The sequence below is a fragment of the Poeciliopsis prolifica genome, unplaced genomic scaffold (genome assembly GCF_027474105.1).
Source record: "Poeciliopsis prolifica strain line A6 unplaced genomic scaffold, Auburn_PproV2 SCAFFOLD026, whole genome shotgun sequence".
NCBI classification, from domain to species: Eukaryota; Metazoa; Chordata; class Actinopteri; order Cyprinodontiformes; family Poeciliidae; genus Poeciliopsis; species Poeciliopsis prolifica.
This window is the reverse complement of record NW_026562401.1, coordinates 969,037-995,765: the sequence shown is the minus strand read 5'-3', so window position 1 is coordinate 995,765 and position 26,729 is coordinate 969,037. Positions and strand designations below refer to the sequence as shown.

At 39.0% G+C, this 26,729-nt stretch overlaps 2 protein-coding genes across 3 annotated transcripts; both read right to left on the bottom strand.

The window, feature by feature from the left end:
- Positions 1 to 2,257: 2,257 nt before the first annotated feature.
- macc1 (MET transcriptional regulator MACC1) lies at positions 2,258 to 7,632 on the bottom strand. The gene is made up of 5 exons (XM_055048115.1): positions 7,544 to 7,632; positions 6,285 to 6,407; positions 4,156 to 6,209; positions 3,842 to 4,030; positions 2,258 to 3,403 (listed from the first exon to the last, which is right to left on the bottom strand). Exons 2-5 carry the CDS (start codon positions 6,397 to 6,399, stop codon positions 3,200 to 3,202), a joined length of 2,562 nt encoding a protein of 853 aa, XP_054904090.1. The 5' UTR covers positions 6,400 to 6,407; positions 7,544 to 7,632; the 3' UTR covers positions 2,258 to 3,199.
- Positions 7,633 to 12,249: 4,617 nt separating this feature from the next.
- On the bottom strand, positions 12,250 to 15,145 carry sp8b (sp8 transcription factor b). 2 transcript variants are annotated; one of them, XM_055047455.1, is made up of 2 exons: positions 15,090 to 15,145; positions 12,250 to 14,652 (listed from the first exon to the last, which is right to left on the bottom strand). In XM_055047455.1, exons 1-2 carry the CDS (start codon positions 15,108 to 15,110, stop codon positions 13,315 to 13,317), a joined length of 1,359 nt encoding a protein of 452 aa, XP_054903430.1. In that variant the 5' UTR covers positions 15,111 to 15,145; the 3' UTR covers positions 12,250 to 13,314. The 2 variants fall into 2 exon arrangements, with proteins under 2 accessions (XP_054903430.1, XP_054903429.1); XM_055047454.1 differs by lacking the exon at positions 15,090 to 15,145 and adding an exon at positions 14,867 to 15,076.
- Between the last annotated feature and the right edge of the window lie 11,584 nt (positions 15,146 to 26,729).

Genomic DNA, 26,729 nt, shown 5'->3' with positions numbered 1-26,729 from the left:
TAAATCATTCAACTATAAAAAAATAAAATATAAAATTATTTTAAAAAATTAACTACTGTACATGCATTGTCATCCCATGTAAATGTCAAATTTTGTTGGTAAATTAAAACTTTTTGAAGGTTCAGATGCCATAAGAAGTGAAAAAGCACTGGTATGTGTCTTTTAATTGTCTCAAATCTTTATAACCGCTGTGTTCCACTATTCCAAAAGTCAGATAATTTGAGGCTGGCTAATGGAAAAAGAGTGCGAGTAAAGTGAGGTGTCCAAGGATGTGGATGGCCTATTACTCACAAACTCTCTCTATGCTGCTGCCAAATGCTGCAAGTTGTTTTTTCTCCCTCTCTCCATCTCTGTGAGTCATTCTGTGAAGAACTTCCTCATTCCCGGCGGTGGCCATGGGGAGAGGCTCCATGCAGGCTGGTAGTCATAAGAAAAGCACTGATCTCTGGGCAACAATCAACACCCTATAACCTGCAACACACAAACAAATTCTTGTGTAAAGTGGAAATTATGAATCCCTGCAGGGTTACCAAACTACAGCTGCCTCTATAGCTTTTGTGACCAGTCCTGACATCACATTAGAAGCCTGGATTTTATTTTACAGGCTCGCCTTGGCATTGTAAATGCAACTGATCCTGAAATTATTTTTTAAAGAGCTTCTCCTCTGAACAAGGACAGATGAGTCACAATGCTTTGTACTGATGCGAAGACAACTAAACCCATGTCAAGAATCCGTCTGTTGGTGCGTAGTTGTGACCAGGCTTAACGTTTCTGAATAAATTGAGCTCTAAGTTGAGAAATTTTCAACTTTCTTCCCATTCAATCCTCCTCAGACTCACTGAAGCAACAGTTACAAATGAAGTGCAGAAACAGAAACGGAAAAGCGTTTTTCTTTTTGTTTTTTTTCTCCTCACTGCTATGCTTTCTCCACATTCACATCATCTATAACCAGATTATTAGAGTGAATTTTGAAAGTGCCAGAGGATGGAATAACGAGCGGAGCTAAAGTGGGGCTGGGAGATACCACCTTCAGCATGTTTGCAGCAGCAGGCATAAATCAGCAGGCTAATAAATTAAGCCCTAAATGACTTCTTGGCCTAAACATATATCATGACGGCAAACCAAATGAAGTTCTATATACCCTAGAGGACAGAGGAATGCTTCTGTTCATAATAGTGATTTGTAGATGGACCCTTGTGACTGTGGGTTTCTGAAACTGGAGGCAAAATTTGAGCATTCTCACTCATTGCAGCACTGATGTGAACTGACTAGATATTTCATATCATTTTACTAATATAAATATGATGCCAAATGTTCAATAAGCTAGATCCAAAATTAAACTTATGTTGGTATTTATTCATAAATATTTATATACTTTGGAAAGACCAGTGTAAAATAAAATGAAATAATTAAAATGTAATAATGTGATAGCATTCCTGAAGCTTTTATTTGTTTCTGAAGTGAAATGTTTTGACTCTTGACATGTGACCGAAACTAACGGGCTTTCATTTCCGCCATCTTGCACAATGCAATTGCGCCACCCAGTGGAGTAAATGTCCTCAGTCCATTTTGTGGATTTAGATAGAATTGTTGCAAAATAATTGTCTAAAAGCAATATAGGTTTTCTTTAGATTCCAAATAACAGTCAGCTGTTTTTTCAGAAATTAATTGTTAAAGTTGAATCCAGCATCTTTCGTTCGCCCGTAGGATATTTTTGCCTCGTGGACCTTTTAAAGATAGTCATAGTTACACACACACACACACACACACACACACACACACACACACACACACACACACACACACACACACACACACACACACACACACACACACACACGCACACACACATACACACACCTGGACACTAGCCAGATTTAAAACATGCAAACTGAAAAATTACAATGTTCACTATAGATAATTGTTGCACTCTCCAATTGCTGCCACTACTATAAAAAGGGCTCCAAACAAAGCCAGTCACATTGCATTAGTCAAAATATTTACTGCCTCCCTGCACCTGAAAAAAAAATGTCTCAGAAGTTTTTCTAGCTCCACGTTTCATCGTATTTCATTACATCAGAGATTCAAAGGTTTCGTAAACGAATTTTTATTGTGGACCTATTTTTAATGAAGTGATCCTTCTTGATTTTCTAAGTTCTATTTGTTGTTGACAAATTAAAAATTGGTCCTACAACCTATATATAGACAGGAAGTTCTTCATAGTTTTATGCATTGTTATAAATGAATAACACGGTGAGACAATTGCAAGGCATTTTTAATATATGCATTCTCATTTCATTTCCACTACCCCATCTGGGAATGATGGACATAAAAGTCGTTTTGTGTGCACATTACATTAGATCACAGTATTGTTTAGGACAAACTTAATTAAATGAACGTGCAGCCACTGTGTTGTTTATTTCCTTTATTAAATTATAAATTATAATATTCCTACTTATCTAAAATTTGATAGTAAAAAATAACACATATATGCAAAAGAGCAGTCTATAACACATAGAAGACACCTTCTTTTGTTTAAGCATCTTATGTAACATTTCCTTTGGTAAAATAGACTTATTTTCACAACAAACCTGGGGGAAAAAAACAGAAATTCAGACTCTCAATGCTGTACGCCCACATGACATTTAGGAAAAAACATTTTTCTTTGTGTTTTACATTATACTTAAAATGTATTAAAAAAACATATAACATGTCCATAAGTGCAACAAAAGTTACAGACCATAATATAACAGTCAAAAGATTACACTATTGATTTGATGTATGAATAATCTCAAATGCAGTGGATTAAAATTATGAATCTGCTTTTTAATCTTTGAAGATTTGTAGAAATAAAGTGCACTTTGAATGGGAAAAGGTTTACAAAGAAAGTTCTGCTATGTATAAAAAACAATAACACAAAGGGTCCTACACCAGCTAAAATTATTATCAAGAGATCAGTAAGTCACTACTGACATCATAAACACAAGCAAAATTTCAATTTCACATATTTGACATTTGCACAGACATCTTCGCCACTTTTAAATCACTGCCTTCCTGGACTTGTTAGTTATGGCGTTTCAGAGAATTTCAGCTAAAGTGAAATTCTCTGAGAGTTTTGTGTTTTAAGTAAAGATGTCAGTAGGTAACATGTTTAGTGTTTTTCACACAAAGCCTGCTTCAGCACAACAGTGTGAAACATTTAGGAGTCTGGGAAAGCTGTTTCTTGAAAGACGTCTAAGCAGTTCACCGTGATGAGCACACCAGTCAGATGCCTCCACTGCCGGGTGACAGGATTTTTCATTTTATCCAGGGCCAGGTGAAGCTCCTGGATCATGTCTTTGTAGCTGTCTCCATAACGAAGGCTCCAGGAGTAAAGGAAGTCATAGGCAGGTTTCCACATGGACTGTCAAAGAGCACGATTTAAGAGGTAAAAGTGATCAGAAATGTTACATGTTAAAAATGATCAAAACTGTTTTGAAGTAAAAGAAACATCCATCCTAATGCAAGGATGAGTCAATCATGACACAGGAAAAATGTCAGACTATCTGTGAAAAAATTTAAAATTAAAACAATAAGTAAGCCGAGGCAAAAACTGGATCCTGAAACCAGACAATAACCTAAAACCTTACCAATAAATCTACCAAGCACTGGCTGAGAATTAATGAAAAAATGGCTAAATCCAAGCCCAGAGATGTCCCTTGATGTAATAAGTTGTAGAAACTTGAATTCAATTAATGAAATAAATTAACTTCTCATGTTTTTGTTTATTGAGATGTACATGTAGGTGATACAAGACGAATCCAGGAAAGAATAATGTTCATTTACTGACTGTTAAACTGACCTGCTGACTGACTTCATCGTCCTTCCCTCGGTGTGGAGCTTCATAAGCAGCTATCTGAGCACTGGTTAGTTTTCCCATCTTCTCTGCAAGCTCCCGCCATCGAATCCCCAGCTCCACAGCTGTCGACAGAATGACTGTATTCTGAATGAGCTGAGCCACTAGATTCACATTGTTCATCTTCAGTAGCCCCTTGATGATGATGAAAAAAAAAACACAAACAATATTTTTACAAGTGCATAGAAAGGATTTACCAACACAGCATGGACCGACATGAGTTTGATAGGTTTGACTGAAAGCCCTTTTCATGCACGTACCACCATTAGGTCATGCAGGAACTTTTTCCTTGACTTCTCACTGTGGCAGTCCTCCTTCAGCTTTTCCAGAACGCAAGCCACCTTGTCAGCGTCAGTTTCTGCATATCTTCTCTTAATTGTTTCCAGAGGCTCATTTTTGTACTCTAAAGCGTCTGCGAAACCTCTCCAGCTTGTGATTTGCTGTGTGACCAATGTCTGGATGGCAGAATACATGTACGTGAGCTTCCTGAAGGGCAGTGTCATGTTGTTCAAAAGAACTGCTGTGGTGACTTGAGCATCGCTGAAGTCCATTACCTGGTCCACTGCTATGAGTTTGATGTTTCTGCAGTGGATCAAGCCAATTTTACCTCTGAGGGATCCGATGTACCACTCTTTCACCTTCAAATTACCCACTGACCTGACAGTCTCTCTGGAAAGCAGAGCCACGGTTTCACCCTTAAAATACTCCAGGAGATATTCTACGCGTGGCTGACGTAACACTGTCTTTAGGGCTACTCCGTACCACTGCAGAGTCAGCGGTATGTCTTTGAATTTGGGTAAATCGGAATCGCTTTCCTCTGGAATGGAAAATGTTTTTCCAGTCTCAGTCTTTCTTTCCACATTCTTTGGTTGCCTCTTCTCTGACCTGATGGGTGGTGCGGGAGGGGAAGAAACCTGAAAGTCAGCTGATGTTGATGACGAGTTTGATTCTATCACTTGTATGTTTAACTGAAAAGGAGTCATCTCTGCTTTCCTCGGGCAAGATATTGAGACTGGTAGATGCAAAACCGTCCCAATCTTGAGCCGACTTTGCCTGACTTGTTTCACTTTGTCCTCAGAGTTGATTCCAAAGTTTGAGCCCTTAACATCCACCCCTACAGTAAAGTCCTTCAACATGTTTGGTTTGAATGAGTGTTTCCCCCAAAGTTGCAGCACAAGCGGGGGCAGGTTTTTATTACCTTTGCATACATCTGAGAAAGGAAGCTTAAGTGGAACATCTTCGTGACAGCAGACGACTATTACAGCCTTAAATGATGGATGGATGAACCTTGGGCCATAGACTGCAATTGTGATTTGTCGACTGAGGTAATCCCAAACTGATGTGGCGGGTGGCTGGAGAGCAGAGGCCTCTGCCACTGCTATTACAAAAAAATGCGTCTTCAGATCGTGGAGTTTCATCCGAATCAAGTTCTTGTCAACGTAACAGTCATTCATTTTGGTGTATGGGCCCTGTCGTTTGTTAGACACCATTCCAAACACCGTGGTCATCACCTGACTTTCAGGGTTGTCCTTTACCTCCCCTGAGAGTTTCATCTCCAAGGACAAGCACTCCTTTGTGTTGATGTTACTTAGCAGCACCTCGAGAAGTGGGCTCATGGTTGTTATGTAGTTATTGTTGAGGCAAGGAGGAGGGTCCAGCATCGCTTTCAGGGTCACTTCCTGAACTTCTCCGGGCAAAACGTGCCCTTGTGGGACATGAATGCTAATTTTGGATTCGGTTAACTGTACTGAGCCTCCGCTGTGGTTGATCTTACTAATAACCTGAAAATGTGTGGCTTGGGTCTGGGCCCAGCCAGGGCTCTGGCTCATCACATTTAAGTCCAGGCAGGAGCGGGTCAGCTGCCGGTGGCTCAGCCAGGCCATTTTATAGGCCTCTCTGTCATTCTTCAGCCACTCAAAGTCTGGGGTCAGAACAGGCCCAGGTGGTCTGGAGTTGTTCCTAAATGTTGGCCCCTTTTTCTCCAGATCACTGAGAATGTCTGAAGCACTTCTCCATCTCCCAGACTGGTTGCTGGTTTTGTGTCTGTTCACACTAAAGTTCCCAATGCTGCCTTCATCAGAAGATGTGCTTGTGCCATCACCATTACCATCATCTGGATGTACTGTTCCTCCTGTTTTTACTTCTGACCCATTGGAAGTTGGTTTACATGTGCCACTGTGAACAATATCGTCAAGGAATGGATTGGATCTTGATAGATTTTTCCAAAAAGGGTTTTTTGATTGGGAGGACACTGATTTTTCTGGATGTGAAAACTGCCAATCTAATGTCTGTGTTCTTCCCGGTACAAAGCCACCTTTAAGACATGAGAGCTTGATCAGTACATCTTCTAGGATATTGAAACTTTGAGTATTTTTGTCTAGATATTTACCATTCAAGTTATCACTGGATGATGTATCATCATTGAGATCAATTAATGTGCCCTCAGATCTACTCCTCATGATACTTCCAACCCGGCGAAATGACATATTCCTTTCAGCTGCCATGTTGTCATCTGTAAACAGGAGAACTAATGTTTATCCTCAGATACAGTTAGTCTGGTAAGACACAAGTGTATGTTTCCTTTCAGGCTTGAGCATATTTTTCTGAAGGATTGTTTTTAGGTTATAACTTAGGGGTTACTGAGATACTCTATGCTAAAAAGGAAGCCTTAGTATTTCTCTGGTATTTCTCTAAAACAACTTCCAAAACTGACAAAGTGACTTTAAAATCCTAAGCAATAGATGTTATATTTTACAAAAAGGGAAAATGTTCTTATTTGACAGAGAAATTGACCTTATTTGTTTCCCCACATTTCTTTTAGTTATGCAGTAGCCTACAACTGTCTTGATTCATCTCTATTTCCTTTATCTTCATACTTTCAAAAATATATATATATATATATATATATATAATATATATATATATATTATATATATATATATATATATATATATATATATATATATATATACTATTTATATTATTATTGATTCAAGTAGGATAATATCAACAATAATAATTAATTGAAAATCAGTTGGGCTTGCTTACCAGCTATTTGCTTGTCTTTAGGCTTTAAAATATTTTTCTTCTGACTAAAGTTATTGTTGAATCCCCAGATGTCCCTCTCTGTTTGTCCAGTAGGAAAGTGTTTCAAAACCGACAATAAAGCCTCAGCTCTTCACTCGCTTGTGTAAAATGACAGCCTTTTGAAAACTTGGCATAGTGAGTCAGTCATCAATGATGTGTTTTCTTACATCAATGCGCAAAAACAGGTCGGTCTTGTTGAGCAGAGGACACAGAGGTTGCTTCTCACTGAGCTCCAAAGAACATTACAACCACTAGGCAAAGACTGACAGGACCACGTTTCTTCTGAAGATAAATAATCCAGCGAATATGACCATAGACATATTTTTGCTCGCTATATTATATGACAAATAAAAAGTTAGAACAGAGTTACTGTACATTCCAATTAGGAAGAAGCACTAAATGTCACTGTAAAGTCTGAGCAGGTAAACAACAAACTGAGTAGTTACAGATTAATAAAGCCTGCCATTAAGACCCCACGCTTCCTATTATTCAACTCCAAAGGGGAGAAGAAAAAAAATCACATTTACTTGGAATAATAATAATAAAAAAGCTGAATCTTACCGCCAACACCAGATGTTTATTCGCTTAAAGAGATCTGCCTCCTCTCATTAACTCGGAGCTTCAGAAGCTCGCCAGCCCCTCCTCGGCCCTGTTTGCTCTCGCGCGCAGAGAGCATTTTGGGACTGGGAGTTTCAATAATTACAGGGACGCATATGCGGAGGAGTGGCTTTCCGCGAGCGGTGACTACATTGCCCAGAGTGCAACACGGTGTTTACGTCCATGCACACCTGAAACTGTCCGTTCCCTTCAGTTTCGACAGGAGCAGGAGATTGGAGATAAGCGTGCAACCGGAACGTTGTTCTCTGTCATGTCGCGCAGGCATTCGGCCTGCACGTACTGGGTTGGTTTTCTGCTGGTTCAAGTAAATTATCCAAGCGTAGAAACTACTGTCCCGCTTGACTTTAGTTATTAAGTTATTGTTAGAATTGAACAGACTTTCATCTCCCTTTACCACACCCAGAAACAGTTTCAGTAACAAAACAGATATATTTAATCTCACTAGTATTCTCTGTGCTACATTGATTGTAAACAGGGCTTGGTCTGTATAAGAGTGAAAAATCCTCAAATATCCAGGTTTCAGTGTTTTGTATTGTCTAGAAGTGAAAGCCTTGTTCAGCCATAAGCAGTTCTTAAGGAATGCAGTTAAGTATTTCTAAGTAGATTATCTCCTTTCAAGTTATTACTCCGCTGTCTGAAGAAAACTGTTTTTGTCTAAGTCCTATGATACTGAAAAAAAAAACACAACAACTTTTCAAACTTATTTCTTTTATTGCTGTACGTTAATCAGTGCTATTTGTACAGTGTTCTCTAAAATAAAATAGGATAAACCACAGTACTATTGTTGTGAGTTTTTTTTAATTAACATAGGTATATTTGTTTATTCACAAATATATAATGTTTTGTGGGTTTTATTTTACTCTCAGGGATATTTGCATGTCCTGGTAATCGCTCATGGAAGTAAATATTGTTAGTTACTGACAGCAACCACTTGATGGCGCCATTTCACTGTTTTTGCAATGCTTAACTTTTGTGGCGCAATTGCATTTGGTTTCCAAACTTATCTGCTTGCATCTTCTATTAAGACAAGCATTTGTGGCTGGAAATGTTGGTGTACAGGACTGAAGGCTAATTTTAATTTTCTTTTTATATATCCCCCTGAAATTAGCACATGATCAAATGAGCTAATTTACATCTGAAGAAGAACACAGGCTGTGCTGCTGTATGGCCAACAATTGTTGACATGTTGCTATTAGTGGCACTCTGAGAGGAGTGGTTAACCTACCTGCTGAGTTTAATAATATATGAATAACCTTTGCACAGGAATTTTTTCCTGGCTTAGGTTTTATTCTCACTTTAATTTTGACAGTTTTTCCTTTCACAAAAGTGACATTTTTTTATTATCTGGGTTAACTTGGTTAGAAGTTTGAAGGCTATTTATTTTCATATAGGTAAAAAAAAATTTAATTCATCTCTGGTGGAAGTGTGTTTTTAATTATTATTTTTAATTTATACACTTGAAGCTGGAGTGGCCTAATATTTGTTTTATTGAGTCATGAACTAATGTTGTTAAATCCATGTTGGGAGCCTTTCACTCTGAGGTTATATTCCACTCACGGCTGTCATGTAAATTAATTTTAAACTGTACAACATCCAGTACAAACACAGCCTTGGCAGCCTTGCTGAATTTACAGTTAATTATTTGGACTAACCTCTGGAACGTATCCAACTGCCTTTCCCAGGAGACTCGCTGGCTTGATGACAGTGTGGTTGGCGGTTCAAACCACAAAATTGGCCCCAGATGCGTCATCGGAGAGAGGTGTACAAGAACTCCATGGGGATTAAAAAAAAGGTGGACCGTATCATGAGATTCAGCTGAAGCTTTATTCAACAGGATACATCATTAAGCTTTCATCCAGTTTGGCTTCCTGTTTTCCAAGAGACTGGATCAAAGCTGTGAGGTATTTCTTGTGGTCTCTCCATCCCCACTTGGCTGTTTCCCTTCCTTTTCCTGACACTCGGGCACTGAGGCCATCTTAATTTAAATCAGGCCTGTGGTTGGACGTTCCTCTGAGGACCAACTGATACCACAACAGTCTGGGAAGGTGATAATAAGGCAACAACACAGCACAGCAAACATAACATGCGGGGTAAATGAGTCTTCAGATTAAATCTGATCATTTTCTCTCTGTGTGTGTGTGTGTTGTTTTTTATTTAAACAGCTTTCAACTGGATTTATTTTTGTTTTCTTTCCTGTTTATTTTTTTTTTTTACTTTTAAAGGGAAACATTTTTTTTCAGTGAATTGGAAAAATCTAATAAAAGCTGTTCAAGTACGGGAGGAAAATATGTTTTTTGTCGTATTCGGATGGAGTTAAACAATTTTGTTTCATCATCTAAATTACCTTTTTTGATTTGAATCTTAGAATCACTTGTTTTCTTCAAAGATGTCCAGAACAAAACCATTGTGCTTGTTTTTTTGTTGTTTTTTTGTAAGTTTGTGCACCACTATACAAGACTGACAAAGAAAAATCTAGAGAAACTTATTCAAATTTAAAGCATCTATTTTTTTTCAGTTTTTTGTGTGATGTTGCTGATAAGAAGAAATACTGAGTAATATCTGGTAATATTACGTTTACTGTCTTTCATTGCTGAATGATTAAGTATTTCAAAGTAATATGAGAAACAAAGTTAAATATAGAAACAGCCTGATTAACTGCTCTAAAAAATCCAGACATAATCATTTTAATTACAGATTTTCAGCAGTTAAAAGAGCTGGATTTCGCCACAACATTTAGGGGAGGACTAAGGTTGGACTGTTACCTACTTTTGCAGTAATTGTCCATCATTGAGTCATCGTACACTAGGCTTCACTTTATTAAATCAAATCTTACGGTGGAGGGACGAAATTGGCATTCATTTTGTGCTGTTAATTACGGCAAAGAGTAAACACCCAGCAGCAGTGACAAATAGCTTCACATCAGGATCGGTTGTCCCTGTAGCTATCAACGAGAACTTCACAAGATTATTGCAATTGTCGTTTGTGGCCTTCTATAGCGGAGAAATGTATACAGCCGTGTGACTTTGAATGACAAATTTGAACAAGATTAGCAAATTGTTGTGAATTATTTAATGTGTGAGAAGTGGATGACTTTGTTTGCCTTAGCGGTGGATCAATAATCAAAATAATCAAAGAACAGGGAACACATTTCACATTTCATGCCTGTTTTAAAAGCTTGACATGTGTGACAACCAACCACAGAGCCAATACAGACCAACTGCTGCTTAGAACAGGGCTTCAGCTCGAAATGTATTTCAGTCAAAACTGTTACTTTCAACTAACATTGTCTCAACTTGCATTGTAAAAAAAAAAAAAAAAAAAAAAAGTTGATTAAAAGTTACTGTGACAATTTCACAAAACACTTCCTCTCTTCAAAGTTTCTCTTTTGCGTTCCACACAACGATCAATGCACGATGGACAGACTGACGGGTTAGACAACGCTAGATGGCGCTGCAAACGTGTAGATGGGAAGCTTAAGTTTGAAGGATCCTGATACTATTTTACTCTTCACTGTAAGACTAAAGGTTCAGAAACAATATTTGACCCAATAAGTATAAAAAGCCAAACAAAACAAAACAATCAAACAAAACATAATTGTTTACAAGAGTATACTTCACTGCAGATATTTTAAATGAGGGATGTTGCGTCCAGCAAACATCCGCGTTGTGGATTTGATTAAATCCAGGGACAACAGAACCACTGAATTCAAACAGGAGACATCTTCTAAAGGTTACGATAGAAAATAGAAATCATACTAAGTAAACAAAAAAAGGAGAGTTTTGAACAAACCTCTAATTTTGCATTGCAAATAAACCAGAGTATAATACAGCATGAAATAATCAAATTGGCTAAACGCATCTTCCACATTTATCAAGGGACCGTTTCGTTCTCTAAAAAGATGGCGGGTTTACGCTTAGTTTATAGAGTCTATAGTGGCTCACAGTTATTAGCTTTGGGATAATAACAAGTAAGACAAAAAAAGAACATTTGTTTGTAAATTCATGTGATGTTTTTGAGAGATATAGGCTGTGTTAAATGATTTAAATATTTACTCATTAAAACTAAAATCTCCAGTTGCTGGCAGCTGAATGTTTTTTTTTTTTTTTTTTTTTTTTTTTTTTTTATGTGATTGAGCGCTTGAAAAAAAAAACATGTTCCAGGAAAATGGACAATGAAACAAAGAGAGCAATTATAATAAGAGCAAAATGCAAAGAGTAGATAAATATTTTTGATCTAAAGTGGCAAAACCTTGTTTTTCTCGCATTGAGGGCAGTGATTAAACTCCACAAGGACTTTAGGTTTTTATAGTGAGCCGATTAAAAGTTGAAAACCGATTAATTTCTGTCTAATTCGAATAATTGCACAGAAAATTATTTTCTGTCACATTAAAAATTTTGAATAGATGCCAAGTATTTACTTCCTCTTTAGAAGTCAAACAATTGTTTTTTTTTCCGCTGCAGAACTTTTCCTGATTCGGTTTGAGCAAATCAAAACGTCGCAAATTCTGACACATACAATATTTCAACATTAATAATTGCACATTTTTAAAATGTAATTTTAGAGTCTTTTTTTTTTTGTAGAACAAATTGATTTGATCGACTCAACAATGGGAACAAAAAGGAAAACTGAGTCGATAAAGTTGCGTCTGAATTCATACTGACTTTATTGAGTGGCTCACATAAAAAGCCATTCTCAGTGAGAGAAAGAGAGCGAGAGAAAAAGAGGAAAATCATCATTGTAAAATAAAATATCACTTTACAACATGCTTACTTAAATTAAACGAGCGGGTAAACAGGAAATGATTTTCAAACCATACAAATAAATTCAAAGTGCACCTAATGAGAGATCCCCTAAATACACGGAAAAAACAAAACAAAACAAAACAAAAAAAAAAAAAAAAACGAAGAAAAAACAAAACAAAACCACAAAAAAAAAAAAAGACAAGGAAAAAAAACGTGGTTAAATATTTCCCCACAAATACATTTCATACCAGGTCAAAAAAAAAAAAAAAAAAAAAATCCAAGTACATATCCGTATATTTTTTTCTCAAATATTTACTAGAGTCCATATACAACTAGAAATACCTATACAAAAAATCGTCTCCTGGACAAATACATTGCTCACCTTTACATTTGGGCTGTAATTATTCTAACCTACATTTATATACAGAACATTTCTGCAGCAGAGCAAAGTGTAAGTTACCGCTTACTGGCCTAGAAAACTTAGCGCACTAATCTGCAGGCTGTTGAGTGAACATGTTAAACGGAGAAAAAATGTTCATAATTTCACCATTCTACACAAAAATCTGAATATATTTGTTCCAACCGAGCAGTGGCAAAGAAGAAAAGAAAAACACACACACACACATTTTTGCTCAATATTAAAGTGCCAGTGTTTGCTTTTTTTTTTTTGTTTTTGTTTTGTTTTTTTAGGACAGTTTTGACAGCAGGAGCGCAACTTTTCCGAGGCCTCCATATTTCAAAGCGTTTTATTTTCCATGTCATACTGAGAAATAAGAGATTATTTTCACTTTCACGCCTGAAGTCACTAATTTTGACGCTTTTGATGGCACAGCTGAAATGAAGCAGTTGGCAGACTTAAACACTTAATTGACAACGGTCAGAAAAGAGCTGATAGCATACACTGAAGTATGTCCACTCGTTTGCCTTTTTCTTCTTCTTCTTCAATTTTATTTTACCTAACATGATGTAGTTTTAGAGGCCATTCATGCCCACTCCCTGGGTGGATTCAGGTGGGTGCAACAAGTCGGGGGAATGGCACGGAGGGCTCCCCGGCGCGCTGTGCTCGCTGTCGGTGTCGCTGCCCCTCTTCCCCCCGCTACCCCCGGAGCCGGATCCAGCGGACCCCCCGGCGCTGTGAGTCTTTACGTGCTTGCTCAGGTGGTCGCTGCGCATGAACCTCTTGTTGCACACGGGACACGCGAAGCGCTTCTCGCCGGTGTGCGTGCGCAAGTGCCTCTGAAGCTCGTCGGAGCGCGTGAACCTCTTCCCGCAGAACAGCCAGTTGCACACGAACGGCCTCTCGCCGGTGTGCCACCGCAGGTGTGCCTTCAGGTGCGACGTTTTGCCGTACACCTTCCCACAGCCGGGGATGTGGCAGCTGTGCAGGCCTTTCCGCCGCAGGCTGGCGCCCGCCGGTCCCAGTCTCTCCGCCTCTTGGCAGTTCGGGCAGTCGCAGGTGGCTCTGCCCGAGTACCGTCGAGCGGAGGACCTGGGGGAGCCCGCTAATGCTGCAGGGGGACCCCCGGAGAGCATAGTCCCACCTGCTCCAGTTAGCGGCGAGGAACTCGTGTCCGGATAAGAGGGTAATACCGGCTTGAAACCGTCCATCAGGTGTTGGCCGGTTGTCAACAGGTGCGGAGAGGGGCTCGTGCTGAAAGCAGAGTGACTCAAACTGGAGTAGTCAGAATTATATCCTCCGAGGGGAGAGTGTAAGGAGGTCTGCAGACCACCGGAGTGTAAGGACGACTGTAGCGCCGCTCCATTCGGGTTCTGAACGTCAATCCATCCCGCTGCTCCCACGTCCCACCAGGCAGAAGCTCCGGTGGTGCCGACCTCTCCCGCCGGGATCCCGGGGTGAGATGACTTGAACCAGGACTCGTACGGGTGCGCAACGCTCATCCTCGGATAAATGCCTTGCAGGCTGTCCACCGAAGTGTGCACCTTGGAGATGAAGACCGGTTGATGGCTGGACTCTTGAGAGTTGCTCGAGGCTTGGAAAACGGAGTAGTCGTTTCCGAAATGGGAGCCGGACGACGTCCCAGACGTGAGAGAGAAGGCACTGGAACCACTGGAACCGTTGTTGCCGAAAGAGTCCGAGGCAATGCCGGATCCGTTCCGGGACACCCCGAAGCTGGACAGGCCGGAGCCGAGGCTACAGCTGCTGGCAGCGGCTCTCTTCCACGGGTGGAAGCCCTTCCCAAAAGACGAGGAATTATCCGATATAGCAGACGGTGAAGGGCTCGGACTCCCTATTTTGTTGCATGTTGCAGCCAACATGGCTAAAGGAGTCGATCCTAACCTGGGCTCCTCCTAAAAGCGCGCGCACACACACACACACACACATGCACACACAGAAAGAAAAATCTTAAGTCACACTGTGCAAAGTTTAAAACTTAAGCACGTTAAACGCGGATATTGATGGCAATATTTCAGAAAAAGTGCTGCTCACAATGTCTGAAATGATTTGTCATGTTTTGCAGCGGTTTGCTCAAAGTTCTAGTCTAAGATTCTCATCGCTTCCTACCTGATCGAGAACAACGTCAAAGTGCAGACAAATTCCAACCTGAACACGAGCGAAACCATGCGTGTTTTTTGTTTAGCCCTACAAAGCGAACTTCCACGAACTTGCTGCTGAAAGTATAACCACCGCACTGGCTCTGCCGCAGTAAGTTTAATCCCCCTCCAAACGGCAGGACAATGACAAGAACTAATTAAAAGCAGAAAGAAAGTCCCTTTTTTCGACTCACCCCTAGAAGTGAAGTTGCCATCACACAAAAACACTGCCCTCCTCAGAGGATCTTTTTATATTTATGAATCAGGAGCGCAGCTTTTTTTTTTTTCCTCCTTCTTCTACTTTTTTTTTTTTTTTTTTTTTTTAGAGGTGTGCAATACAATGATGCGTTCCGCCCATTCTTCCACAATTGTAGGCTCCTCTCTGGCTTTGAAGTGGCGCTGTGTGACACGGGCGACCAATCAGCTGCCCCCTTCCCCGCCGCACTGCCACATCCTAACCGTGAGGTCATCGACAGAAAAGCCCCCTCCCTCCCCTGCCCAGACAGCTCTCCACCCTCCAACCCACCCCCGCCGTAATAAAAGACAGCGGAAGGAAGGCAAAGTTAAATGAGAGTGAATTAGGAAGGAGGAATTAAGGGAGGGGGAGCCGCGCGCTTACTGAGAATTTACAGAGCAGATTTCATAACATAAATTTAAAAAAAAAAAAAAAAGGAGGAGTGATCATGATATGGGGTCAATCAAACATGCCCGAAGAGTTAGAAACAGGCCATACTGAATCCATACTGAAGCCAGCATGCAAAAAAAAAGAAAAAAAAGAAAAAATGACAGTTCACTCTATAAAAATGAACTATGTGTTACATTTGATTTTAGCCATTAAAAAGAGATTAAATCAAACATTCTGCAATGTTCAAAAACTTAAATTCTAACAGTTCTGAAAAAAACATAGAACGACGTCATTTAGTGTTATTATTTTTTCTTTTCTTTAGTCTGACTTAGAGGAAGCAACAGGAATATTTAAACCAGTGGAATTAAATGATAACTGTCAACATGAGCTTAAAAACTACACTTTAAAAATGAATTTTGGAATGTATAAAGTTTTAGTCATTAATGTAATTACATTGTTAAGCCAAAATAATGATGTGTATATTGGTTAAATTCTAACAAGATGAAACACTTAAGTTTGGTGACAAATATATTAAACAGATATTTTCATATAACTGAAGATGTTGGACTATTCAGTTCAGTAAGTCCAGTCAGAAGGTAGAAAAATCATGATGATGTCTTGCTATTTTTTGCACAACGAACGAATATTTTTATCGTAGTAAAAATTACAAACTTTCAAAAATGTTGGTGATTCAGAAAACTTTGGTGTTGGAGCAACAATTTAGATTTGTTTTCCAGCTTTAACTAGTTTAGTGACAGCGATTATGTTAAAGTCAGAAATCTAAACTAATCATCCTGTTTTTTTTTGTCAACAATAAAAAAACGATAAAACGATAAAAAAACTTACAATTTTCATAAGTAAAGGTTAGATGCTACTTTTTTAAAGCAATGTCTAAATGTGCATTCTGCTTCAAAGACATTTCATTTATTAGTTAAATCATGGTGCTGATGCTAAAGTCAAACCTGCTGGTGACACCAGAAACCTGGAGGCAGTTCTTGCTGGGGAACAAAACATCTTGAACTCATGCTTTCTGCCAAAAAAGGGTTCTATATTTTGATTTCTTGAAACAGAAGTTTCAGAAGTTGTTCTCATTTTTGGAAACATTTTATTGCGTTAACTATTTTAGTGACATTGCTAAGGCTGAACTCAAATTTCCTATCAAGTCAAACTTCATAAACCTGATCCAATCCTTGCTACTCAGCAGGCCATCTCAGTAGTGGTAGTTAGGAATAAGATGTACGTGCCTTCAAGGTCTCGATTTATTTGCTCTCTTTTATGAGTTCTGTAAAATTTTGTGCAATAATAAGACCCGAGTTCTTATGTTTGTTCGGTTTTAAAGGGAAACAAACCAGATGATCAAAATCACCACAGTGACTCCTCAAAATTTATCCAATTAAGCTTAATGTCTCTGAGCTGTCACACTGACATGATTTCTACTCAGATATTAATTCAAATTTTCGAATAAAATGTCAACACATTTTTTAATCTGTTTTCATTTCTTTTAATCAGTGTAGAAAATACAGTTGAAAGTTTCTATTTTGAAATTAAGATCATCCTCAGAAGAAAGTTGTAGATTTCCCCTTTTCACCAACAGAAGGTTGTAAGTAAGGCCAGTTGTTTGCTTCAATCCAACAAAGTCTAAAGCTGCTTTAGATCTTTTACTCTATTCTATTTTTTTATTATTATTATTAAAATCATACAATTATTCTGCCTCACAGGGGAATTAGCATGTTTTAACTTCTTTAGACTTAATATACACAGGGCACTATAGAAGACATAAAGGCTGCATTGTTCTGCTCGTGCACTTATATTGCATCGTCTCAAACTTTCACATCACTGTAATTGTGTCCAATTACCTTGACAGTTTTGATTAAAATTGTTATAGACGGTGCATTCCGGGGTGGTGCGCGCGTTTGCGTGTGCGTGCGTGTGTGTGCGTGCGTGAGTGCGTGTGTGTTGGGGGAGATTATTCATTTCATTATAAACCATGTTCATCTGAAGCAGCAGATGAAGAAGAGGAGAGGTCGGCGTGGTTAACTTTAGAAGATTTACAACCATTAGACATTGCAAAAGAATGTATATTTATTTATTTATTTATTTATTTATTTATTTATTTATTTATTTATTTATTTATTTATTTGTATTCTTTTTAATTCCAAGACGGGTTTTGGTTTTAGGAATTTGTGGGAATAAGTGACTCCAATCTGTGCCTAAAAATAGAACAATCCTGTTAAATGAAATTGGTTCGTCACTTTCTCCACTGACATTTGGTAAAAATAATAATGAAAAGCTATAAGAAGCTCGTGTTACATAATAAGATCTTGAAGGCGACGCGCGTTTGCGGTCATTAGCATGCAGTGTGAGCTGGGGGCATAAATTTCATTTGAATTTCAAATTTAATAACGCGGGAGGTTTTTAATCATCCGCAGTTTTATTTGTTTGATATTAACATGCTTATTGACCGGGTCTGTTGACCAGCTTGGTCATTACGGGACAGGGAAAAGTTAATTAAAACGACCAGGGATTATTCATCACATCATCTGCCCTAACCCGTGTCGCTTCCTTTATTGCGCAGCGTGATAGATGGACAATCTGATTAATTCCTATGTTTCTAGGACTGGACAACCCGCTGTTTTTTTATTTATTTATTTTTTTTTCTTTTTGTGCGTTGGGTTCACCCTGAATTTCCTTTAAGTGAGGAAAACAGTGAATAATAAGACTGTAAAGAAACCAACTGAGCTACTTGATCTTTTCGGATCGCGCATCTCATCTCATTGCATACCTTTTCAAACGTTAGACATAGTTCCCAACATTTAGAACAAGTAAAATTAAATAAAAGGGAAGCGAGACTGATTTGCATACAATTACACGCATATTCTGACTTAATAAAAATTTATCTCCGCTTGTTTTATTATCACTGGGCTTAAATTAGCTACATAAAACTGAGATGTAGGCTTTTTATTTATATACATAAGTATATATATATATATTTTTTTCTTTTTTCTTTTGCAAAACAAAGCCAAGGTATAAAAATTAAGCGGCGAATAATCTGTCCCAGCGTTATAAAAAGTGATGGCGAGAAATAAAACCTACATACCGCGCTCCACCGCTCCCTTGCAGCGCATTGATTGACCCTCGACGTTGGCTGTCAGGCGGAGGAAAAACACCAGCATCTCCTGCTCTCCGGTGAAACGGTGCCAGATAAATGTTACACTGGCAATTCAATTAGGAATAACTCGGCGGGGGGAATATTGAGCTGAACCCAGTTTCTCCCTCATACTCCTGAAGTCGTATACCACAAATTTTTATTCAGATTTTTTTCATTTTTATTTTTTTCAATAAATACCATATCGACAAAATCAACACCAGCCATGTCATGCGTTTTATTTTATTTGATTTTTTAAATAGTTGGTTTTCTTTTAAGAAATCGACACTTTCTTAACACTTTGTGGTTTTGCGCATTTTGGAGAGCCACGTTCTCGCCGCAGCTCACACGTTGGCCGCTGGTGACAAATTACGAAGCGAGCGAAGAATAAAGAGTGATGTCAGGGGTCACTGCGATAACCCCAGGCAGGCAACGAAGTTGCTGAAGCCATATAGCTGCCCAATATATGCAGAGATTAGATAAGGTAAGGTTTACAATGTATTTTTTATCAACACGTGCATCGAAACTTCGTGTGTCGCCTGTTGCGTTTCAGCAGGAGTCGCTTTGCAGCTCATCTGGTGCGCACAGGTTGTTCCCCTTTTACGCGCACGGCTGTAACTGTAAGCCGCACTTGAACAGATGTCCCCATTGAAGGGCTTTCTCCTTTTGCGCGCAAGCAGGGGCTATATTACCATCATGAAATCAAACTCAAAACCTGTCCCTTTCGCTACCATAATGACCGAGTTATTCTGGGCCGCTGAGCACGAACAAAGTCTGTTCAATATTGCGTGCTGGAGAATCACTCCGCAGCTAGAGAGAGAGAGAGAGAGAGAGAGAGAGAGAGAGAGAGAGAGAGAGAGAGAGAGAGAGAGAGAGAGAGTATAGAAGAAGAAGTCATGGCCATGGATGGAGAACTGACTATACCATTTTTCCCCGTGAAGATTTTCAAAGAAGCTCGGTAATCTGAATCTGTCAAGAACTTCTTTTTTTTATTGTGCAGAAAAACAAATACATATACATAAATAAATATAATACATAACAAATAGAAAGTTAATACAGTCTGTTAAATAAAACTGAAAGAAGAAATGATAGATAGATAGACAGACAGGCAGACAGACAGACAGACAGACAGATAGACAGATAGATAGATAGATAGATAGATAGATAGATAGATAGATAGATAGATAGATAGATAGATAGATAGATAGATAGATAGATAGATAGATAGATAGATAGATAGATAGATAGATAGATAGATAGATAGATAGATAGGTCTCCTGAACAACCCATAATTTTTCACTGAGCATGATGCTGCCACCGTCATGCCTCACAGTAGGGATGCTGCTTGCTATTAGTATTTTACCATGTGCTCAGAGCGTTTTGCTTGCTGCTGAAAAACAGCGACACATCTGACTGTGGCAACATCTTCTATGTGTTTGCTCCAAAAAGCTCCTGAGATTGATTACTGATATTAAATGGGGTGTTTTTTGCTTGCTGACGAGGTTTTCAAATCAGTGATTTGCACAGGTTTTTATTTAAGGACAGCTGAGTCAAGAGGCATGAGCACAAATGCAAATTTGATTTGGGGCAAAAAAATTGAAGAGCATATTTAGTTTCCTTTCACTACACTGTTATACCCTTCTTTGTGTTAGTTTGTCATGCAAAATTCACTGAAGTTTGGGGTTGTAATCGAACACAATGTGACAAATTTTTTCGGGTCTAAATACTTTTTCAAGGCACTGTAAATAGTCAGAGTGGAGCAGGGTTTGCATGTTGTTGTTTTCTCTTTTCGCCAGGAGGTTGCAGAGAGCAGATGTCCGTCTGTGGAGCGGCTGCCAAGTGGGTCCGGAGGCGCAGGGCAGCCTCAGACACAAGGGCCCAAATGGTGTGACAAAAGATGTGCAGGAAGCCCCTCTCTCCGCCTGGGTGAGCCACAGAAAGGGTCTCCCCTCTCTGCCAGCCTGTTGGGCCATCTCACAACATGAGCCAGCCATGAGCGCTGACTGCAGAGCCATGTGGTACAGGCCCTGGGGTGGCTTGTGTTGTGTTCACATAAACGTATCATAGATACACATGCACTTGCAGGGAATCTACACTTACAGTCCAGTCAGTTGTATCCACTTGTATCTTTTTCTGTCTCTCTGTGTTTAGCTGCCCATGAGGTCACGAAAGCGTCTGAAGAAGCTCTGAAACTGTTCCAAGCACAGGTGGACAGCACGGCCGCGCTGAAGGGGTGCACTGAACCATAAGCAATGATATAAACGTCTGGCAAATAAATTGGCTAGTTAACAATCTTTTGACTGCTCTAACCTCTGAGCCTTTGTCGGGTATCGATCAGCCAGCTGTTCCTTGCTTTGTGTGGCAGAACAGGGAGGCTCTGGTCCCCACCCCATCCCACACCGTCCTCCTGAAAGGAATAGACACATCCGGTGAAAAACTTTTTTCCTGCCTTTCAACTTTAAGTCAAATCAAACTGCACAAACTGATCATTGCCTCCCACAGGTCAAAATTAAAATTTAAAATTTTGTCATAAAAAAAGCAAAAAAACAAAAAAAACGATACCCCAGCTTGTTACCCTCTTGAGGCTGTTTAAAGGCTTTAATTTAAAGTTGCTTGTTATGTCTGACAACCCCTGGCAGTGGCTTCTTTGTTCATAGCTGCCATGTTGATGGTTCACACGGAAACCATGTCAGTGGTGGTGCAGATGGGCATAATTTCTCCCCCTATATTAGGATAATTGTATGTTAAATATCAAAGATCTTCAGAATTACAGTGGGTGCCGTGTGATGGGTCTTTTCACGGGAATATGTCAGAAAAGACTGTTAATGATCCGTCTAAACAGCCATCAGTCAAGGTAGGTTTGACAGCAGAAATATGTACACCCCTTGGATATTTTACAGTTTTGTCACATCGCAACCACTCACTTCAGTGAGTATTTTGTAGGTGTTCATGGGATATTTAAAAAAAAACAAATCAGTGCAGAATTATTAAGTGGAAGGAAGTGAACAGATGGTTTTAAAATCTTCATTGATAAAAATCTACGCAGCATGGTATACTCTTGTGTTCATCTCTTTTAGCTTGATATACCTAAACAAAATTTCCTGCAACCAATTCCATTCAGAATCAACAATTTAAAAAAAAAATAATACAACTGTTGTGTGAAGGCCTCAGTGGTTGCTGGAGGGATGGAACAAGATAATGAACACCAAGGGATGCAGCAGACAGTTCAGGGATAAAGTTGTGGAGTCGTGTAAAGTGAGGTCAGGGTAGAAAACAACCTCCCAAACTTTGAACATCTCATCTTAATCATCTCAATTCGTCATCCGAAAATAGAAAGAGTACAGTAGCGTCGCAGATTTCCCAAAACATGGTCGCCCATCAAAAAGGAAAGGAGAGCATTATTAACAGAGTCTGTTAAAAGATGACACTGGAGGAGCAACAGACATTCATGGGTCACATTTTCCAGTTTTACAGAAAATAGGCTAGAAGGAAGTCATTGCTGAAAAACAAGCAAAGGGAAATTTTGTTTACCAAAAGCAATGCAGAAAAAAATTACTATGTTTATACAAGGCCTCTCGAGTCATTGTGACCACTCAAAACACTTTGAACAGACTCCTTCACACATTAATACACCAGAAAGGCTGTTATAGCACACAGACTGGTGGAAAACTTGGTGTTAAGACATGTGACAGGAAGAAGCTTGAACTTAACCTATAACCTTCAAAATTGCTGGACAAATATGCCCCCATTGAGACTGTAGCAAATATGTAACAAAGGGTGGTCTAATCACATGAGACCAAACTTGAATGTTTAAGATTTCATGCAAAACCAAACAACATTGGGGTGGAAATTAACCTTCAGACTATACTCAGGTTCTAGAATAAGCCATATTCATATATCAGAATGGTCCAGTCAAAGTCCAGATCTATAAAGAAACCTTTAATCCAGTCTTATTGAGTTTTTTTGAGAATATTAGACAGAAATGGCTGGATGTGCAAAACAGATAGAGACATTCTACAAAAGACAAGCAGATGTAATTGTTTCACTCTTTTTAAGTTGGTCTGTCAGATAAAATCCAAATAGTGTACAGCATGTATAGCAGTACATTGACAAAAAGTTGAGTATAAATACTATTAGAAGGGATTGTAAATAGTTTATTTTATACTTCATCTTCTCTGCATTACGACAATACTCCCTTTACAAGTTATGAACAAGGATCTTTATAATGCATTGTCTCTGACTGCTTGTTTAGTTCCCTGAGGTTATAGATAAGTATGTTTCAAGCACAAGCTCTTTATAACAAATCAAGATAATGGCGTATTTTGGCTTCTGTTGCATCTGTGGGCCGTGGGGTCTTCTTGTTGACTCTCAGCCCAGCGTTGCACTTTGTCAGTGTGAGCGGCAGACTAAGAGACAAGGCGAGCAAGGCCGTCATACAAAGTGAAGTACTTAGGATTAGCCCCGGCTCTTCGAGTTTCAGTAATTATCCTCCTGGAGGCATTCTTGTTGTGTTGGATAATAATGGAAGTGCGGGTGTATGCCTGTCACCACTCAAGCGTGGGTGGAGGAAGCCAACGAGCATCGAGGAGCAGAGAAATGTTTGCTTGCGCTGTTATGTCATCGAGAGAGAGGCAAACTTGTGTTGCTCTTTGCTCGCAGTCAGTCGAAACAATGATGGTTTCCTCTGCTTTTTTTCCTGCTGTCGATGTGATAATGAAACATGTTCTCTGGAAGTGATAACGTGTTCAAGCCTAATTACAAAGCGCCACAGGTTTGATTTTGATAAACAAATCTGTTAAAAACACATGCTTGCATCATTTGTTTAGGGTGATTTAATTTATCCAATGAAAGATCCTTGTTCTTTCATTGCTTTCTTGTCAGGTATTCACACAGGAAGAATGTATTTGCTCTTCTTGGCGGGGTTGCCTCGCATTATCACATTTTTGTTTCTGAAAGTTTTCACTCTGTTGCGTGCAAAAATAATGGAAAAAATCTCCCCGTCTTGTAGAGAAAACACAATGCTTTAATTAAGAGTCTATCCGATTTCCCTGAGGGGAGATTGTCTTCTTCCATTAACTTAGTTTATCATATAATAAAGAGGTTGCCTTGTCCTTTCCTACCCAGACAATTGGTTTTAATCAGCCAGCAGGCCTTTCATGGCTGGTAATTTATGCCAAATTGACAAGGGTGGAGGATATCATGAAAAATCATTATGACAGACCTCAGGTCACTCCCTGTCACTGTCTCGTTTTGTCCTGTCCACTCAGCTCATAGTCAACAAGAAACTTCAAAACAGGTGGCAAATGTGATGGAAATAGCAGAGGCTGCAAGGGCATTGTTTTATAAATTGCGTAGAAGTTTGTGCTTTTGTAACCAAGTCTGCATGTGATTTGAAGTGATTCCAGCAGGTGTGAAAATACAAGTTGTGATTTAAGATAACAGAGTCGTCGGGGGCAGCTCGAAGCAGGAAGGGGACCGGTGGGCGGGGGTTTGGGGTGCACAGGATGTGCAGAGAGCCGGGGCACACTTCTCGCCTTGCAATTTAATCACTGTATACCTAGGGAAGTATTGACAGTTGTCCTGTGGAAGCTATTAAAGTTGCAATCCAAGGTTAAATGAAATTGCAGTTTATCAGGGCAGCATTGAGAAAATAAGGGAATCTGCTCATGGCTGTTGATTAATGTGGAGCGTGATCAACACAAGGGGTTCATTAAGCTATACATCACCGGGGTAATTTAACATGTCATACTGCCTGCTGTCGTTCTCCACACGTTCTGTGCATTAGGGATGTGTGTGAGTGTTTGTGTATTAAAATCTCTAAGCTCACGTTTCAAGACGGGTTTCTGCTGGCACACCTCAAACTTCATGTTAAAATGGTTTATCACAGGATATCCAACAAAAGAGGAAATCTAATTAAACTTTTATTTGCCAGGTGACAATATACAATCATGTGAAAAAGTATGTCAGCACTGTTTTTCTGATTTTTACAGCTAACCAAATCAGCTACCTCAACCTGCTAACTAACTATATGAGCCTTTCAAATTCCTATGGAGGAATTTTAACCCAATATTATTTGCATAAATGTTTCAATTCAGTCACCCTTGAGGATTTTACAGCAACAATGACCTTGTTAGCTTTACACCAGATGACATAAGATAAATACCATCCAAAAACAGTCCGGCTTTTGAGACGTCAGTCCACAGAACATTTTCCAAATGTTTTTTTTTTATTTTTTTATTATTATATTTTTTTATTTTTGAGAATTATCAACATGTCTTTTGGCAAATATAAGGAAGGCATTTTGTATCATTGTAGGAGCATAGAGGTATGCTGATCAGACCTGGGAACCTGTGCTCTGGTTTCCTTCAGTTCCTCTTTCTTTTCTCTCGCTCCTTGTGTTTTGTTTTATTTGTGGGTAATTGATGGTGCTTGAGGGACAGTCGCGAGTCGGACATGAATCATGGGCGACGTGGCTTCTGATAAGGAGTTGAAAGTCGCCTGTAATTAAGCTGGGCACTAGAGACCAATTGTTTGCAGAATGATTTGGTCGGGCTAATTGACACTAATTGTTTAATCAGATTTCTTTCATGCCCTCCCTCCATGGTGCAAGCATGTGCACTGCACTTGCCCTTCAGGCAATGGGGAGAAAAAAAAATACTCCTCACGCTCTTGAATTCAGACTGTTTGAGAATGTGTTGTAAAATGTTTTACATTTGTCTTCTTATAAAACATATAAAAAACTGAATTGTAAAGAATACATATTTGATGATAGTTAAAAAACAACAACAAGAAAAAAAACAGACTAAATGTGATGTGACAAATTACCTTTAAAGTGAAGTCACAAATTAGCACCAGTTCACAGCAAATGTCAGCTTGAGGCACTTTACAAAAATGTCAATTGAATCCCACGTACATCCCAATTAATCCCAGTTATCAAAAAATAATGCATTGAGCTCAGTTAATTATCCAAATTAGTTCAAAAAGTACTTTATCTGTGGAAACCTTTAGCATTGATCCCTTGACTTGCAGCATCCATTCTTCCTGGACAGGCATTTTGAGTGAACGATTGCTTACTAGTCATTGACTTTACAGCAATCACTCTTACCAAACATGCATATAGTGACAGTGGAGAGGAAAAACTCACCTTTAACATGGAGTAACCTCCATGTTGGAGCAGAACCTGGCTTATCAGTTAAACTGATTTTGGAGTTCTTTCTAGGTTAATAAAGAGGGGGTAGATGTGGGGTTGGGGGGTTAAGGGAATTCTGGTCTTACCTTATTTTATATGTATAAAAATATTGGATGGTACATATGGACACATGCAGTCAAAGTTGTTACTGGACAACTTTAGTTTTAGCTTAGTTAAAGAACAAACACGCATTGTGTCAGTTTTAACCAACTACACATCTTATTTTTAGTGGATGGACAGCAAAAGCGCAACCAAAAGTGATTGTAAAAGGCCTGAGCTCCATCTTAGCACCTTCCTATGAAAATGTGCTTCTTACTACTAATAAGAAAAACGCTCAAAGAAAAACACTATTTACCAAACTCTTTCTGTAAGTTTCATCCACACATAGAAAATTGGAAGAACAAATAAAGCATGGTAAGAGCTAAATTATGAACAAGTCAAAACAGAAAGGAAGCAACTTAGCTGTACCTATGCCCTTGCTGTGTAACATCTTTCTGAATTTAGGCATCTGAAGTTTAATTGTAACTTCAAACATTTATTTGTGTAGCACAATAAGTTTTTAACATTAATGATGAAATCATTGTATGCTATCCCCTGTCTCAGTGCTTCACAGTTTTCGTAAGAAAAAAAAAATCAAAGTATATGAAGCAATTAGTCATTCTCTCTGAAATTTCAATGAACTGATATTCACATAAATAATTACATTGGTGGAGCAGTTTTCTGGCCAAGCTGCTTGTTTCAGCGAAGATGTATTATGAGTTAAGGCTGCCGCACATGTGAAGAGCTTTTTCAGGAAGATTAAATGATGAAGCGGAGCAGATAATTAGAGACGAGTCTTCCTTCTCCATCTGATTAAACCCGGCAAGTCCGAGTAA

What these genes read in the sequence shown, in the direction of transcription:
- macc1 (XM_055048115.1), bottom strand. Translation starts at nt 6,399, where the DNA reads ATGGCAGCTGAAAGGAATATGTCATTTCGCCGGGTTGGAAGTATCATG. An exon ending in ATCCAGTGATAACTTGAATG is followed by an intron (nt 6,210 to 6,284) that starts GTAAATATCTAG and finishes CATGTCTTAAAG; the next exon opens with GTGGCTTTGTACCGGGAAGA. An exon ending in TCCTGCATGACCTAATGGTG is followed by an intron (nt 4,031 to 4,155) that starts GTACGTGCATGA and finishes ATCATCATCAAG; the next exon opens with GGGCTACTGAAGATGAACAA.
- sp8b (XM_055047455.1), bottom strand. Translation starts at nt 15,110, where the DNA reads ATGGCAACTTCACTTCTAGGG. An exon ending in TGGCAACTTCACTTCTAGGG is followed by an intron (nt 14,653 to 15,089) that starts GTGAGTCGAAAA and finishes GCGCGCTTTTAG; the next exon opens with GAGGAGCCCAGGTTAGGATC.